This window comes from Giardia intestinalis, chromosome 4 (assembly GCF_000002435.2).
Source record: "Giardia intestinalis strain WB C6 chromosome 4, whole genome shotgun sequence".
NCBI lineage: Eukaryota > Fornicata > Diplomonadida > Hexamitidae > Giardia > Giardia duodenalis.
The window spans coordinates 2,500,524-2,517,395 of NC_051859.1; the positions used below are offsets into that span (position 1 = coordinate 2,500,524).

A 16,872-nucleotide genomic window follows, 5' to 3' on the forward strand; every position below is an offset into this window, starting at 1 on the left:
CGAACGAGATGCCTATCCCCGAGCTCGTCCTCAAGCACCGCAGGAAGGTCCAGCGTGACATCCGCTCAGCGGCCGAGCGCGCGACTGAGAAGGAGAAGCGGGCCGCGCTGGTCAAGGATCACGCGGTCAAGTCTGCCCAGGTCTACGCCCGATACTACATTGATCTCGTGGAGTCGGAGAAGAAGGCGCGCGAGAACGCTCTCAAGAACAACCAGCTCTACGTCCCCGACGAGCCGAAGGTGTACCTCGTCGTGCGCATACGCGGTATCGTCGGAGTCGCCCCCAAGGTTCGCACGATCCTGAGTCTCCTTCGCCTCCGCCAGATCAACAACGCAGTCTTCATGCGCTGCAACAAGGCGACGCTCAACGCCCTCCGCATAGTCGACCATTACGTCACGTATGGCGAGCCCACCGTGGAGACCATCCGCAACCTTATCTACAAAAGAGGGTTCGCGAAGGTCAACGGCCAGCGCATCCCTATTGTCGACAACAATCTCATCGACGAGCAGCTCAGCAAGCACAACATCCTCTGCGCAGAAGACCTTGTCCACGAGATCTTCACCTGCGGCTCGAGCTTCAAAGAGGCAAACAACTTCCTGTGGCCGTTCCAGCTGAACTCCGCGGCTCTCAAGGACAAGCGCAACAACTTTGCAGAGGGCGGTGACTTTGGGTACCGCGGGAAGTACATCAATGAGTTTGTTGCCCGAATGATCTAAGACAGTAAACGGTGACCGATTTTGGATGGGGGACGGAGAGGCCCGGTACATCACCCGCGTGAGCCACACCTCTCAGCGGGCAGCAAAGCTCTACTCCGGGGTCCAGCGAGTCGAGTGCAAGACCCGAAGGCGGAAGGGACGCGCCTTAAAGGAGAAGCTGCAGCAGGCTCGGTGTGCCGCCTCGTCTGCAGATCTAGACCCCTGGCTCACTGAGATTGTTCCTGTGGCTGAGGTAGACATCGTAGAACCAGAGATTCTTGTACAGGTCGAGGGGACATGCCCTGAATCAGCCGAAGGGCAGGTGCCGGCGAGTATCCTCCCACTGCTACAGACAAAGTTCCCCTGTGCAACCGAACAAGATGCAAAGCTAGTAGCGCCCCTCCTTGATTCTGTCAAGCCCGTAATAATCCTCTCCAGCGAAGCTCCCCTCAAGTACATTACGCTGCCGTTACTTTTGGGATCCCCCAAAGTGATGCTGTTTGTGTCCTCGAGCATCACGCGGCGGGAGTCTTTTCTCTACAGTGTTAATACACGAAAGCAGACAGGCGGGCCACAGAAATCTTATGGGGTTCACTGGGGATATGGATTCAAAAGTCTGGCAGAGTATATTCCATTTGCCGATATATCCTACTATTGCTCAATGGAGCAGATTGAAGCCTACAGGCGTGCGCTATGGAAGAATACCCCCAGGGCCGTGGCTGACATGCTTGACACCAGATTTGTCTTAGCCGTTGCAATCTCGTGCCAGGACTTCCTCTCGTGCCCATTTCAGCATTTCCTCTCCCTTGTGAAGACCCCAGTTCACCACCTAGTCTTAGACTGGGACTCTCGACTCAGAGATATAGCCTTAAATCGGGCCGCTGCTTTATGTAAGCCTGCCCGACAGATTGTCGTTATAGAAAGGGCGCCACCAATTAGCCATGAAGTAGGTACACACTTGCAACTTAGACAGGTTTATGTGAAGACCTTTTCAGAGGGCATGCAGGTGCTTGCTGATAGTGGAAGGTTAACCGAACCGTCATCCATGCTTTGCATAGTAGACTCAACGAACATACTACACCCTAACAAGAGTGCTAGTGTCACAGACAGTGGAGCACTTTGTGTACACCTTAGCACACTTCTGGAATCTTGGACTATTGAGTACCTGGTGCTGTCAGCAAAGTATGAGCCCTTTGCCTTAAGCCAGATTGACACGCTGGTTTTGGATTGCATAGCTGTACCTACTCAGCTTGTCATTGATAGCATATGTCTTCGCAGTGGCCTTTCCACAATGAGAGGATTGACTTTTGTTGCTCAGATTGTTTCTCCTAATGCAGTTTTTCAACACATCCAAAGACTGCTGATCAAAAGTCTCACGTCCATTCTTTATGGATTTCTGATTGGAAGCCTGCTTTCATCCCAGATCCGATCCACGACTGATGAGCATGTTGTTCTTAGCTTTCAGCGTCTGAGCTTCCAGTTGAGATTCTTGACAGGGCTAGTGGCTCCTCCTCTCGACGCAGATCTCTGGTGGAATGCTATGTCCGATGTAGCCGCATCCATGGGTCTGTCTCTGCATAGCTTCGGTCACGAAGTTTATACGTACAAGCTGCTAGGATCAATGAAGCAAGCGACCATTGAACGCAAATATCCTGTCTGCCAATTGATCAAGCAGGCATGCGAACTAGAAAGCACGCCAGAGCGTTTTACCATGCGAACCCTGCTCTGTCTTATGTCAACCTCTCCACCGAACGGAGTCCCCCTAGATCATGCAGATTTAGAGAGCCACCTAGCGGCTATCCACGACGCTGAATCGCAGATGGTATGCTGTCCACGCTACACTGAGCTTCCACCCTGCATATTGTTTTCCCGAACGTCGGTTGAAAATTCAGACCTCACATCTGTTAGCAACCGGTATGCTACCAAAGTTCTTGAGGATCTGAGAATGGGCCTGGACTCCCTGTTGGTTCAATTGATAGAAAACTACAGCAAAGAGCTTAGAGATAGTGTACAGTCAGAGTACTCAGATCTCAGTAAGCATGCAGAAGCCGTGCCTTCTGTCAAGCTTTGGAAGGAAAGACTAGTTAGCCTGCAACGTGCAACCGGGAAGGAGTATAATCCAATTGCCGCATGCATTTCTCTGCTCGCTGAGGACTCCATGGACACTTACCAACTGCACACCATCACCGCACTGAAACTATCTTTGGATCACGTTGCTGACCAATGCAGCTTATTCGCTGGAGTCGCTAAGCATATGCTTAAGGCGACTGACGATTTCTTCAATCGTCTGAATGTCTAGTCTCCTCCAATGAAAAGGCCTGACTGCCCACAATCACTTTACAACAAAAAATGGGCAAAGTGGATCTGGGAGACCAGGCTATGGAGCTGAAGTTTGCTGGTAAACAGCTCGAGAACCAGGCCAGGGGACTGGAGAAAGACGTAACCAAGCTGCGAGATGAGGTTGCGCGACTTATCAACCAGAACAATCGCGAACTCGCCAACACAAAGGCAAACCTCCTGGTCGCGAAGCAGAACCAGATAAACCAGCTTTATAAGCTCGCCGGTCAGATGGAGATCATGGCCACCCAAATGGAGATAGGAGGACTGATGATGGAGAACGCGAAGGAAATCAAAAAGGTGAACAAGAATGTGCAGAAAGCGCTGGCCACGATGGACACGAGTGCCCTTGCGAAGATTATGCACGACTTCGCAAAGACCGACAAGAACCTCTCCATGAACACTGCCTTCATGGGCCAGATGATGGGTGAGCAGACGAGCGCCACCATGGACTCCCAGGTCGCCGCCAAGCTGATCAGGGAGATCGCGATGGAGCAGAGCATCGCGCTCCCGTCGTCGTTTGCGGACCTGACCGTCCAGCAGGAGGCCGCGGCGGAGCCCGAAAGAGCGGCGGAGATGGTGTAAATGCACGCTGTGGGGTTCGAACCCACGCGGGGTCGCCCCCATGAGAGCCTAAATCTCACGCCTTAACCACTCGGCCAAACGTGCGCGCTCGCGCGTGGAGCCGGGAGGCAGGCGTGTCCGTATGCCTAACCAATTTGAATTCATTTCCGGGTCTGAAAAGACAAGGCCCGCGATGTCCCACCGCAAGTTCTCGTGCTGCCGCAAGGGCAACCTCGGCTACCTCCCCCGCAAGCGCTGCACGCGCGGCCGCGGGCGCTGCAAGACCTTCCCACCAGACGTCCAGGGCGCGCCCATCCACCTCACGGCCTTCCTCGGCTACAAGGCCGGCTGCACGCACGTCATGCGCTTCATCGACCACCGCGGCTCGAACCTCCACAACCGCCAGGCCATCGACCAGGCGACAATCATCGACGCCCCGCCAATGATCTGCACGGCCATCATCGGGTACGCCAAGACCCCGAAGGGCCTCCGCGCCGTGACGACCGTCTGGGCCGCCCACATCGCCGAGCCCGCCATGCGTCGCTTCTACCGCAACTACTTCCACGCGGAGAAGACGGCCTTCTCGACCTACATGAAGAAGGCCGCCGACGGCACATACATCAAGGAGCAGCTTGGGCGCCTTAAGCAGCACGCTGACGTCATCCGCATTGTCGCCCACACCCAGCCTGCCCTGACGCCCCTGAAGCAAAAGAAGGCCGACATCATGGAAATCCAGGTCAACGGCGGAGCGAACGTGGCCGAGAAGGTCGACTATGCGTACGCCCTCATGGAGAAGCCGATCTCGATCAAGGACGTCTTCAGCGTGGGAGCACAGATCGACACCATCTCCATCACGCGCGGCCGTGGGTTCGAAGGCGTCGTCACCCGCTGGGGCGTCACCCGTCTTCCGCGTAAGACCCGCCGCGGAAACCGCAAAGTTGCCTGCATCGGTGCCTGGCACCCGGCCAACGTCCAGTATACTGTCGCCCGCGCCGGTCAGATGGGTTACTTCCACCGCACGGACACCAATAAGCAGGTCTTTATGATTGACACAGCGGAGAACCCCAGGTGCTGCACAACGGAGTTCGATCTGACAGACAAGAGCATCAACCCGGTCGGCGGCTTTGTCAACTACGGCCGCGTCCAGGGAGACTTCATCATGATCAAGGGCACGTGCCCAGGACCCAAGCGCCGCCCGGTTGTCATGCGCAATGCCCTCCTCCCTCACCGCAACTGTCCTCCGGTCCAGCTTCAGTGGATCAGCACGGCCTCCAAGTTCGGTCACGGTATCTTCGAGACCGTTGAGGAGCGCAGGCAGTTCTACGCCAAGTAGGCCGACCGTGTGCCAAGTGAACCAGGCGCTCCTCCGTTTACTTTGCAATGTCTACGCCAGCGCGACCAGGTACGATTGTTCCATGCTGACCGGAGAAGCGTGGCCTCCGATGAGTAGGAACGAGTTGCTAGTGACTTGGATACAAGATCCCCCTGATCTTCCCGAAAATGGGTCGCCGGAAAGCTTCAAGCGGCGAGGCTCGAAGGTTCTTAGGTCGATAATCCATATGTCGTTGAATATGTCCCAATCGTTGCGGCCTCCAATAACGAGCAAGTTGCTCCCAAATGCAAGAAGGCTTGCACCTCGTCGCGGGGATATCTCCTTTAAAGTGCGCTCGCCCCACTGCCCGTTGACCAGGTCATAGTAGAAGAGCGTGTTATAGTGCCTCCTCTGGTCCAGCCCCCCAAAGAAGTAAACCGTCTCCTCAACCAGGGCCGAGCTGACGCTCCCCACGGCAATCGGTGGCTTGAGAACGCGAGTCACGGTTTGATCATCAAAGTCCACGATAAAAGCGTCTCCACACGGCACCTTCCGCTTACCGATCCCTCCATAGAGCAGAGCTTTGCAGCTAGAGATCTTGCAGAAATTGTGGGAATAGCGTGGAGAGATGTGGTCGCCGGCCAGCTTTATCTCAGACGTCTTATATGTGAAGGGATCAATAGCGTCGACCTTCATGGGGTCAACCTTGCTGCAGGCGTTCCAATACGAAGTTAGGCCCCCGTGGATCAAGTAAAGCTTTTTATACTCGCAGGCAGCAAAGAGCATGCGAGGCTCGATAGACGGGATCTCCTGGGTCTCAACCAGAATCTCTCCGTAAGATTGGGGAACAAACATATAAAACCTAGACTTAGGCGGGCTTCCTCCACTGAAATAGTAACACATACTTCGAATGCGAATGATCGGCGCGGTGATCGTTCTTTTAGGAACGCCTAGACGAGTAACTGTCCCTGTGCCAAAGGAGGCTTGGGAAGGAGAAAACTCCAGCACCTCTCCCAAAAAGGCCGTCTGCGATTCTTCGCTAGTCTTATGCTTGGCCAAATCCACAGGTGATGCGTGCTTTTCCTGTGGTGAGATCAGACCACATTTCATGTTAATTTGTCCTTTCTCACCAGAAAAAGTAATATTGCTCAAAGGAGGTATCACCGTCAACCTTTTGGTATAGGCGCGTTTTCTACCCTTGGCTAGTAGGTGGCTGTGCCTGTACACCATCCAGGACGTAGATATTTAAATTGGGGGATAGGACGGATATCACCCTACGACTCTTATCGTCCCATGCCTGCCGGGAATTGTAGTAAGGGATAATTAGTGCAGATCCAGTAATAGGATAGGAGGAGGATATACCACTAAATCCTGGACATTAGGCTCATTTTGTAAAACATGCAGGCCTGCGTTTTTCACTCTTTAGCCAATGCACATAAAATTATCAGACACGATTAATTACGAAGAACTTTTGCGGGGGTAAGTGTAGAATGACCAGCTAGCTGTAGCTACTTACTGCTACCGCAGAAAAAGCCATGGCGAAGGATGAGCACTGCCGACGTTTATGGGTTGGCCTTCGGGTCTATACTTTTAATTAGCGTATCCATATCGTGCGGTGCTCTTGTCATTTTTGGTGGATTGAGGCATGCATTCCCGGAGATTTTTCAGCCACAGCGGCACAGACAGCACACCCTTAGCAGATTTCCTTGGTTCATCGACGTCTTTATTCGTCCTCTGGAGGAGTTTGCGAGGAGGGGAGATCTAGTGCTTCTTTATATCCTGCATCAGACTGCAGTTATCATCATGCTCTTCATTCTCTCGTCATTCAGTGTGCTGGTCTTGATTCCCGTATACTGGCGTGGCACCATGCAGGGGAGCCTGGGCTCCGGGTGGTCATCCATAACTATCTCTCATCTGGAAGGAAATTGCTTGGCGTATCTCTTCCCGTTAGTAGCAACGTTCATCTATATGTTTATAATTCTGTTCTATTATACCCAACTCAGAAGCTTCTGCGTGCGCATTCAGCAGAGCCTACCACCTCCACGCTACGTACTTCTTCTTCACCTTCCCAAAGAGCTTCGCTACATACAACCGCTTCAGACAGCGTGCCAGCTAATGTACGGAGAAACATTGCGCTGGATAATACCCGTAACGCAGCGTTTTCATACTGCTGTTAGATGCATCAAAAAGCAAGACCGCCTAGTACACCGAGCAAGCGTAAAGCTCTGCGAATGCGAATGGTACAGTTGCGCCTTGCAAAAGGAAATGCAGATGATGACAACGCGCGGGCCGCTGCTTAACAAGCTACTTAATATGAAGCGGATACGAGCCGCTAAAAGATTTGGACGGAGCAAATATTCCTTTAGCCAGCTTCTCCATAAGTTGGATGGAGCGCAAGAAGAGCTGGACCTCATACTTTTGGGGCAGCCAATTAGCTCCGCGCAATATCAACTGCGCATGGAGCAGATAGAGTACCCTGACTTTTCTGACTACCAGTGCCTACGTGCACTAGGCAGTGATGCGTGTGAGAGGAATGATTGGCATGAGCACCCTTCAGAGGATTCTACCAATTTAACTCAGTGGTTCCGAGGGCTTAAGGTCATGTCTGCAGTGCTTGAATTTCAAGATCCAGCTGCTGCGCACAAGGCGGCACAGATGTCTTTCTCTTCTAACGCATTTAAGCCTAGGGTCCTCGCTGTCTCTCCTCAGCATGTTGTGTGGAGTAACCTTCAAGTACCCGAAACGCTTCGTGCAGCCTTTCAGGTCCTATATGTTCTGCTAGTGTTAATATACCTAACCATATACTTCTTTCCGTCCACAACTCTCGTCAATCTTGTTAACAAACATTCAGCCACATGGTTTCAACAGATTTACGGAGGCATGTGCTCACCCCAAAGAAACAGGTGCAAGGCCCAGCCATCCATCAGTGGCGAGACAAGGAGCTCGATTGGCAGCACGACTTGCTATGCGTGTTACAAAATTACAAGCTACATGATAGTCTTTTTGCCGACGGTGATAACGACTAGCCTCAATTCGTTGCTTCCTGTAGTAATTGGTAGCCTTGCACAGCTCTGCAGGCCAATGTTTATAACCTCATTACGGATAGTTGAATACCAGACGATATTTTTGTTTCTCATCATCATTCAAGGAGCTCTTCAGATTGTGCTACCGTCACTGCTGTCCAATGCTGGCGTTCTCGACTACTCCATCCTCTTGACTTATTCTCTTAATCAGATCCTCAGCCAGATTGGACGCAACATGCCCAATCAAGTGTTTTCTTTTCTTACATACGTGTGTACTAAGTACTTTGTATTCAGCATACTTTCTCTTTTCCGGCCAGTGGACATTTTGACAACGATATTTAACAAAATTGTATATCAGCGCTCGTATTGGCCCATCCGTTCTTATAGGGCAGCCGCACGCTTTAACCTAGCAAAGCTCTGCGCATATAGCTCACACATGTTATGCATAGGCTTTCTTTTTGGCATAATAGCTCCGATATCTCTTCCAGTGGTAACTATGGCATACACACTGATGGCAGCAGTTGATAGGCACAATATTCTGTATGTACATCCAGTCGATGATGAAAGCTGGTTATCACCAGCTCCAAACATTCTCTTTTTCCTCCAAAACACTATCTTTGTCGGGTTCACCTTCATGCTTGTTGCAACTGGTGCATACTATCTCCTTCTGACGGGATGGGTGCGAATAGTATGCTTCTCAGCTAATGTGCTCTTCCTCGCTATCTCGATATTTGTCAAAAAGACCCACGACAGGAAGTACAAGCCAAATCCCAGGTATACGGGAGCGTGGAAGGAGACTGGAGTGGATAGAAAGAGCATATTTCAGGTTGATGAGAGCGTTTGGAAAGTGGACAGCTACCGCGGAAGATTGGAGTGGGGTAGAGTGGACAAGTTTAATGCGATAGGGGAAGAACGGCGTAGATTGGATATAGCAACCAGCGCTAATGAAGTAGGGACACTGAGAGTTGGCGAGCACTCACTCAGTACCTTTGAGCGACTAGCTTGTTACACCAGAGTGCACACCATGGCAAGGGAGAGTGCTGACAATCAGTGAATGAAATCGGTAATAGACAATCCAAACTGATTCATGGTTGCAGATCCCAGTGAGGCGCATTGGGAAGAAGGATTGCGAGATTTTTTGGTGAGGATGGAGCTTAATTTGTTAGCAGGTCTGCTAGCCCCACTGGAGGCGGCGAATAAAGCTGCTGCGCCGTTTGCGAGATTGCATACTGACTTCTCCTTTTCTTGAACTAACCGCACAGACCTACCGCAGGCTGTGCAGTGAAGTAAAGCGTAATCTGGTCTAGGATGTTTGTGTGTAATTCTGCGTCCTAGGGAAATCCTAGTGGAGACTCGCGGCCCAGGAGAGACTATCTCTATACTGTCTAAGTCAATGCTATGGCCACAAAGCGTGCATACCAGTGGAAGGGTGGAATCAACGTTTCCACCTACAGCATTCTCTGCAGCACGCATTAGCTCTGCTGAATAGGTGGTTGACGTCTTTAGAACATGCAGCGATAGCGTGGCAAGATGCTGGGCCTTCGCTTCTTCAAGGGCAGGGTTTGATAAGTCTTCTTCGGTCATAACTAACTTGCAAAAACAAGTTTTTGACTGCTGTACCACGAATATAAAGTCCGATCAGTATTCACTGAAGACAATCCTGCTATGCTTGACATTCTGCACTTCCTGCAGAGTAAGGTGCAGACTCCTTTTAAACTCTACAAATTGGTTAGATTGCCGTTAAAGTTGGCGTGGGTATATGCAATAAGAAGACTCCGCTGCTAGCCTGCCACTTCATAAGCGTGTCTGTCCACCGTGTACCTGCACGGCACAGTGGTCACTACCTACAAGCTTTTCAGAAATAGCTGATAGCAAGCTCCTCCTAGATCGAGACAGCTTTGCTTTCGAGGGCAGCTGCGTTCAGAGCCTACGCATGGCATCTTTATTCCTGATAGAACCTGCCGCAAACTAACCATTTAAATAATTACTAGATGAACGCGCCAAAAAAGACCCGAAAGCCGTCTATCACCAAAGCTGAAAGCACTCCTCCTTCTCTCCCTCAGCAGGGGCTTCTTTATACAAACTATCCAGATCTAGGAAAGAATACAAAGGTATACTACTCGACACAGCTAGTGGAATCTCCCGAACGTCATAGTTTAGTAGAGCTGAACAAACGGCGAGCAGCTAAGGAATCTCACGCGCTCACTTTGCGGAAGCGGTCTATGACTCACTTGTTTGGAATAACCGCATCTAGAAGGAACACCCTCCAGGCCTTTGATGAGGTCAATTCCTACACACATTTGAAGCAGATCAACCAGGCCCAGGCAATACGGCTGTCCTTAGCGGGCAAAAATCGAACAGCCGATAGCGAATATGCGGCCTTGTCGGCAGTCTCACAAACGAGGCTGCTGTATACGCATCCCAAGGCAGAGGCTATTCTCGGCATGTCGCAGGTGGAACATGAGCGCTATAATGCACTTCGAGCAGGTGCAGCAATCCCACAAGGGGCACATGGAGAAACTGTTACCGGAGCCACTCTCATGACTGAGCTGCCACCCGAGACATGGGGAGGCACAGAAGATGTCAGTGGTGAGGCTGATTGTAAGCAGGATCTTCTTAGCGAGCAAGAGCAGCAGCTTCTTAGCACTAGGGCAACGGTCTGCGATACTGATGTGACAATGAATGCAGAACTGAGCGTCAAAGAAGCTTATTCTGATTACCTTACTATCGAGGACCTTGCCTTTAGTCATGCTGGGAATGAGGCTAGGAAAAGGCCCAGAGCCGAACAATTGGCTAACCTGGAGAGGCAACGGCTGATAGCAAAGATAGAGTCTGCGTGTATCCCACCAAATGTCAAAATAACATCATCCATAGGAGTCCGTGAGATGGCACTTAAGCCTATACAATCCATACCCTCTACGCTTGTCACATCAAGTCAGGTTCTAGACCGGTCAACCCGATCGTTGAAAAACGTTCAGTCAACAACGGCATATGTTAACAAGCTGGTAAGGTCTTGTACAGAGACAACCTACCTGCCTGCGTCAGGGGGTAGGGAGGACAGGATTCGGCATTCTATCCCATCTTCCCATAGGTTTGTTACGACAGAGGCCTCGACAATGAAAGACCTCATTCACTTTATTCCAGATAATTCTCAAGACATGCGAAAACGGAGCAGAGAATCGATTATAGAGCTTTCAGGATCGGGAGGTCCTCGTGTTGCAGATGTGCTTGATGTTCTAGTTTGGTCTAGGAGATCAACTGCCACATAGATCCGTGGACCAATTAGCTAAGTAGCTAGAGAATATCGATATTCACTCACCGGGGGGAAGAAGCATGGTCCTTAGGCGTGAGTCCTGCACTTCTTGTATCTGTGCACGCTTATCCTCCAGCTCAGAATCACTAAGGCTCATATCGCTTGGCTCTTCATTCAGTCCGTCACTCTCTCTATACGCAATGCGCCTTATAAAATGATCCCAACTGGCAAACACGACCATATCCAACTCCTTGTCTCCAGACGCTTGTGTTACCACCTGTGGAACCAGGTTGACTGCACATATTCCGTCGAAGAACCGTCTAGATGACCTTGCTTCCTGTAGTTTGCCATGGCAAGTCAAAAAGACCAATCTTTTGCTTCGTAAGCCGATAACTATGTGCCCAGTCTTCGAAACAATCTCTTCGTCGCTTGGAAATGCCCAGTCCAAGGCCCAATCCTCTAGCTCGATGCTATACAAATGTGTTTCTTGCTGATTCTTCAAGGACCCAGCTAGTTCTGTCTTTTCGCCTGTTTCAGAGTAAAGCTTCTCTAAGAACATGGCCAGTGGAAGCTCAACGCCTCGGATGTGCTTGTCTGCGCAGGCTGTCCACAGGATTTCTCCTGCAAACTTCACTAGCAGTACGTTGGTAGGATGCGGTTGGAGGCGGTAGATGACTTCCATTGTGTTTCCATCAATCACAACAGTTGCGCCATCAGAGCAGGCAGCTGCAAGAAGGATGTGACCATCTCCTGATAGAGGAAGAAGACACAGAGAGTTGACAGCCCTCTGAGAGATAGATATTGTCGCTGACGTGATATACGGACTTTCCTGAATGGGTGTATTAGGCTCGAATGCCTGCTTATTCCTAGAGATGTCCCACCTGGAGACATAACCGTCGGCAGATCCGCTGAAGATATAGTGCTCGTCGTGTGAAAAGATCATGCATTTGACAAAGTCGTTGTGTGAGGTCAATCCGGGACCAGGAGCAAAGATCGCGTTGTCAACGATGGTTCTGTCCACTATGGAAAAGCACAGGATCCGTTTGTCCCAGCTTCCCGTGTACATGTGCCGTTTATTTTGCGAAAGAAGAATGCAGACTACAGGCCCGGTATGGCCCTCGTAAGAGCGTACCAGTCTGCCTGTTTTCCAGTTAAAGCAGCGCACCTGATGTGTTGCCAGACCGATAAATGTATATGGGCCATTAGTGACCGCCGAAACGATCTTGCTCTTGCAGTCTATTTGGTGAAGCATGGATCCAGCGCTAGGTGGGACGGATTTTAAAACTTCTTTAAATAAGAGACTCTTTTAGACCATCTCAAGAGGAGATGCATACGGGGCCTATTAGTGCCAATGCAGCAACCCGCAATAGCCATAGAAGGCTGCTCATACCGCTTCCTTCTAACTCTTTTTTACCTCCGCTGCTCTCTCAAAATTGTCTCCAAGCTTTTGTTGCTATGCGCCACGTCAATATAACACCTATTTATAGCGTTTCTCCCTGCAGTGATAAGGTGCTTCAGGTTTGTACTGAGCCGTGCGTTTCATGCACACTACGTCACGTAATCGACGAGCTTTCGTTTTTGGAGAGTGAATGTGGCATTAGGCTGGCAGCATCCATTTTTGTCGGGGCCTTGGAAGCATTGGCTTATTTAGCTTGTCTCAGTAGAGTGTGGGGACTAGAGTTAGACATTCAGAATATAAATTGGCTGGATATGTTATGCGTAGATGACAGAGGGCAGTGGAAAATAATTGCCCATAAGATGAGTTCTTATCGGGGTGGTCACAAGCCATGCAATAGCATATCAGGCACACATACGCCTTCTAATAACTTTCGTACTTGTGATGAAATAGCCCACATGTGTTTACCCGGTATGCAGTCACTGGGACTTATTATATTGAATTTACTAGTTGCTGGGTCTCGCATTGACCTAGAGGAAAGTATAACGCTACGAAGTTGGAATAAACTTCAAACGGATATTGCATGCTCCCGAAACAAACACGAGATTCCTGACCTAAGGCTTTTCATTGATACGCTCAGTATCATATGGGACGAAAACTTCAACCAGCCTGTACATCCATATCACATACTCACGCGCCTTCTGCCCATTCTTCAGACATACATGAAAGACGAATCTACTAAAAGCGGAGCAGTGGACCCTGAACACAGAAGAAAATCAAAATACTCTCCGCTTATGCTCGGTGTCTTATCCAAAGACTATGAGCTCGTGCAAAGACACATTTCGTATGCAGGTTGTAGAACAGCATCAGGAATGACAGCCCTTATGATGGCGGCAAGAGACAATTTTGTAGAAGCCGTACAGATTCTACTTCCCCATGAAGCACACTATAAAACGTTTTTAGGGACTAGATTTGAGAGTAGAACAGCACTGATGTTCGCAACCCACAACCGCAACTACGACTCCATGCATATACTCTATGAGCAAGAAGCTGGAATCGCTAATGTCTATGGGGCCACATCCTTAATGCGTGCAGCTCAAAATGGAGATTGTGTAGCAGTTGAGATACTCATGAAGCGCGAAGCAGGAATGGCTAACTACACAGGGTTTACGGCACTGATGAATGGAGCCACAAAAGGCTTCACCAAAATTGTAAGTTTGCTGCTCCCATTTGAAGCAGGAGGAGTTACAAATGATAAGCACGAATGGGGAAAGGGCCATTCTGCCCTTTCGCTGGCGGCAATGAATGCTAACAAAGAGGTAGTTTTGTTGTTATATGAAGTTGAGCGACAGTTACTTAAGTCTCGGTGCATATTAACATCCGGAAAAACAGTGATAGAGGAGCTTATTGAAGGAAAGTAGTATAGTTATCTAGTTATGCCAGTTGATTACATGTGTCATACATAACGTGGTAGCCAATAGCTTAATATAATGCTATCAATACATATGGTTATCATATTAAGACGCAGGACCTAAATGCTACAGGCGGCCTCAGAAAAAGCTCTCTGAGGGAACAAGAAGTGAGGCGACTAATGCACCGAGGATGCTGCAGGCCTCTGTCCACGGAATGCAAACCCATTACTATGCAATTCGCTACCACAGGCTTCTGTTTGCGGTGACACAACTGCTGGGTGTCGCCACGCTCTGGAAGCTAGTGTACGGGCTCACGTTGTAAGGCCGGCGGACCGGAGGATGCAGGGGCCACAGGGTAGCGACTGACCATCATGGTTCTATAGGCTCTGCGGCTAGTAGCACAGGGGCAGGGATGCTGCATCCCGGTGATTGGCTCAGGGCCGCACTATCCAATGGGCCGACGACCCTCATGTTGTTTCAATCTGACGTGGCCTCCACTGCTGCTCCCGTACGAGTTGGAGAAGGGGCTGGCCCCATCGAATGCGGCAGAGAACAACAGGCGCCCGGCCTTCGGGCGAGGAAGCTGGGTGATCTCGTCCAGGCGAAGCCGACTCCTCACCGTCCTCTGGGTCCTGCCTCTTCTACCGCCCTGGCACAACATAGCTCGGTAGGGGGCGGCGTGTCTGCGCTACAGGACGCGTCGTCAAGAAAGAGTGGGCCTGGAGAGACCCGACGGCCACCGCTGGGATAGGCCTCAGAAGCCCTTGGCTGCAGGATACGCTACTGCCAGGGTCAGTGCAGGCTATGGCTTTGAGGAAGCGCAGGACTGATGGGTGCTATCAGGAAACACCTGGCACGTTCTCGTGTAGAGGGGGACTCAGGCTTGCGGGCTCGGATGTCTGCCATTTCCGTGTCAAGTTGATGTGACCAGATCAGGGGCAGTGGTCGAGGGATCGATCCACAGGCTCCAGAACAATATGTCGAAGAACAAGCAATCAGACTGGCGGTGGCTTCGGCAGTGTCGTGGCCCGGGCCTCTTCAGCCGCGCTTGATGGAACCCGACGTTGCGCCAGGCGACGGGACAGGGCACCGGTCGTCCTTAGAGCATGCAGGAGGCGAGGCTTGTGAGCCCATGGGCGTCTGGCCTGCCAGCTGAGGCCACATCGGTGACGAGGCCCAGGGTGATGCAGCGTGGATGACCCTGTGCGCGTGTGCTCTGTGATGACGGGCCTGACGGTGAGTGCAGCAAGGTTATAGGCACGGGCTCTGTCTGGGCCAGGGCCCCAGAGCTCTTTCTGTCGCAGGGAAGAATAGGGCAGCGCGGTGCAAGGAAGGCATCTAGCAGGATGCTGGGAAACTGACCCGATGTGGCAAATCACGGGCGCTGCCAAACACGGCGTCTCTTCTCTTAGACAGAAGACAGGCAGAGTGGATGATTGCGGAGGCTGCAGTGTCCGTGGTAGATCGCGGCATCGCAAGGTGGCTGAGTCTGTGCCGGTGTGTCTGTCCGGGCTCTAAGTGCGCTCTGAGGATCACCTGCTGATGGGCTGGAAGGCCCGAGAAGTGATGCGCTGCCCTTGTCATCGCGGGCAGCGCCCTGTGGCACGCACTCGAGCCAGCGCCTCCTGGTGGCCAGAAGCAGAGCAGAGGCAGACGGCCGGTCGTGCATCCGTCCAGGCGGCTCACTGCGTGTAGAGCGAAGAAGACCACCTGCGCCGCTCGGGTTATTGCTCAGCATCAAGTGCGGATGGAAGGCTGGGCCCGGCAACCAGGGCGCCGACCTGCACGCTCCCGTCAGCCATCCCAGGCCGGTCAGAAGCCAGGCTCGACAGGCAGTGCAAATGCCAGGGAAGCCAGCGTGACCATCGGGCCCGCGTTTGAATGCTAAAAAACTTGGGCAGCGATGGCGACTGTCGTCTTCCTGGGAGGGCGCCTCTTCGCACAGGGTCAGCCGTCCTGGCCCTGCATACTGGGTGCGCGGCTCGAAGGCGCGCTGTGCTAGTTGTGGACCTGTCAGGCGCTGCAGCCTACGAATAGCACGGACGGATGCAACGGAGTGTCCGCGCAGTGCACTGTCATTGTCCCAGAGAGCTGTTGTTCTAACCATGCGCCCTACACCGGCTCGGCATACCCCTGCTGCTTCCGCTGCTGGTCTGTCTGCCACTTGTTTATTATAGCGGGGGGCGCATACGCTTATAGTGTCGTCTAGGCACTGTAGTGGTCTTCTCGGACGGTGCATGTATATTCACATGATGGCCGATGGGTGGAGCGGCTGCCTGATCTTAGAGCTCTCATTGCAACAAGGCGGGGCGTCGGCTGTCTACACGCCTCTAAGCGAGCCCGCGACCTCTGTGCAGATGCCTGCTCGCCGCGCTCCATAGTGACGGCTGTACACCCAGAAGGGGTCGCAGAATCCTCCGCTGTCCTTCGAGGTGGACCACGGCTTGTGCACAGGCTAGCGACGGGGCCTGCGCACCAGTTGCTATGGGTCCAGTCTGCCGGGCACCTGGATTACAGTGCACGTCAAGACTGCACACTCGTTTGCATGCTCGCTGCTCGTGTTGGACAGAACTGCGAGGGGTCTGTCTCTGGCCATCCTCGCCTTAGTGCTTGGCCCTTGATGACACGCCTCAGCAGAGGATGGTGTCTTCTAAGTACTCGGAAGACTATCCGTGCCTGGCGGTTCCTAGAGAGTCGGTTCGCACAGAAAGCGTAGATGTGCCCGGCGGGCTGGCGGGGTAGGGCTGGGGCTACAGAGACTAGCCATTAGCCCGGATTACAGCAGGGACACCTGTAGTGCCTCCTCGGCTCCTAAGCGTGGAAAGGCCGTAGAACTTGCAGATGAGTTGGAGGCTGGTTTTTGATTTTATGCATTTGCAG

General features: G+C 51.8%; 10 protein-coding genes and 1 non-coding gene across 11 annotated transcripts; 7 read left to right on the forward strand and 4 right to left on the reverse strand.

Annotated features, from left to right (window-relative positions):
* Positions 1–8: 8 nt before the first annotated feature.
* On the forward strand, positions 9–716 carry GL50803_0019436 (Ribosomal protein L7; the record flags this gene model as incomplete). The annotated part of the gene is made up of 1 exon (XM_001705179.1): positions 9–716. The coding sequence occupies one exon, from the start codon at positions 9–11 to the stop codon at positions 714–716; it is 708 nt and encodes a 235-aa protein (XP_001705231.1).
* Positions 717–741: 25 nt separating this feature from the next.
* On the forward strand, positions 742–2,994 carry GL50803_0010932 (uncharacterized protein; the record flags this gene model as incomplete). Its single annotated transcript, XM_038045640.1, has 1 exon — positions 742–2,994. One exon carries the CDS (start codon positions 742–744, stop codon positions 2,992–2,994), a length of 2,253 nt encoding a protein of 750 aa, XP_037902105.1.
* A 50-nt stretch (positions 2,995–3,044) lies between these two features.
* On the forward strand, positions 3,045–3,617 carry GL50803_0024947 (Vacuolar protein sorting 46b; the record flags this gene model as incomplete). The annotated part of the gene is made up of 1 exon (XM_001705182.1): positions 3,045–3,617. The coding sequence occupies one exon, from the start codon at positions 3,045–3,047 to the stop codon at positions 3,615–3,617; it is 573 nt and encodes a 190-aa protein (XP_001705234.1).
* A 1-nt stretch (position 3,618) lies between these two features.
* GL50803_00t0048 lies at positions 3,619–3,701 on the reverse strand. The gene has a single exon. It is a non-coding gene; the product is annotated as a tRNA-Leu (tRNA).
* An 88-nt stretch (positions 3,702–3,789) lies between these two features.
* Positions 3,790–4,929, forward strand: GL50803_0016525 (Ribosomal protein L3; the record flags this gene model as incomplete). The annotated part of the gene is made up of 1 exon (XM_001705184.1): positions 3,790–4,929. One exon carries the CDS (start codon positions 3,790–3,792, stop codon positions 4,927–4,929), a length of 1,140 nt encoding a protein of 379 aa, XP_001705236.1.
* Positions 4,930–4,980: 51 nt separating this feature from the next.
* GL50803_0010939 (Kelch motif-containing protein) lies at positions 4,981–6,018 on the reverse strand (the record flags this gene model as incomplete). Its single annotated transcript, XM_001705187.2, has 1 exon — positions 4,981–6,018. One exon carries the CDS (start codon positions 6,016–6,018, stop codon positions 4,981–4,983), a length of 1,038 nt encoding a protein of 345 aa, XP_001705239.2.
* A 435-nt stretch (positions 6,019–6,453) lies between these two features.
* On the forward strand, positions 6,454–8,985 carry GL50803_0010943 (Transmembrane domain-containing protein; the record flags this gene model as incomplete). Its single annotated transcript, XM_001705188.1, has 1 exon — positions 6,454–8,985. The coding sequence occupies one exon, from the start codon at positions 6,454–6,456 to the stop codon at positions 8,983–8,985; it is 2,532 nt and encodes an 843-aa protein (XP_001705240.1).
* Positions 8,979–9,515, reverse strand: GL50803_0029353 (uncharacterized protein; the record flags this gene model as incomplete). Its single annotated transcript, XM_038046032.1, has 1 exon — positions 8,979–9,515. One exon carries the CDS (start codon positions 9,513–9,515, stop codon positions 8,979–8,981), a length of 537 nt encoding a protein of 178 aa, XP_037902106.1.
* Positions 9,516–9,922: 407 nt separating this feature from the next.
* Positions 9,923–11,200, forward strand: GL50803_0010946 (uncharacterized protein; the record flags this gene model as incomplete). Its single annotated transcript, XM_001705193.1, has 1 exon — positions 9,923–11,200. The coding sequence occupies one exon, from the start codon at positions 9,923–9,925 to the stop codon at positions 11,198–11,200; it is 1,278 nt and encodes a 425-aa protein (XP_001705245.1).
* A 42-nt stretch (positions 11,201–11,242) lies between these two features.
* GL50803_0016526 (WD-repeat protein) lies at positions 11,243–12,436 on the reverse strand (the record flags this gene model as incomplete). Its single annotated transcript, XM_001705194.1, has 1 exon — positions 11,243–12,436. One exon carries the CDS (start codon positions 12,434–12,436, stop codon positions 11,243–11,245), a length of 1,194 nt encoding a protein of 397 aa, XP_001705246.1.
* A 74-nt stretch (positions 12,437–12,510) lies between these two features.
* On the forward strand, positions 12,511–14,001 carry GL50803_0010950 (Ankyrin repeat protein 1; the record flags this gene model as incomplete). The annotated part of the gene is made up of 1 exon (XM_001705195.1): positions 12,511–14,001. One exon carries the CDS (start codon positions 12,511–12,513, stop codon positions 13,999–14,001), a length of 1,491 nt encoding a protein of 496 aa, XP_001705247.1.
* Between the last annotated feature and the right edge of the window lie 2,871 nt (positions 14,002–16,872).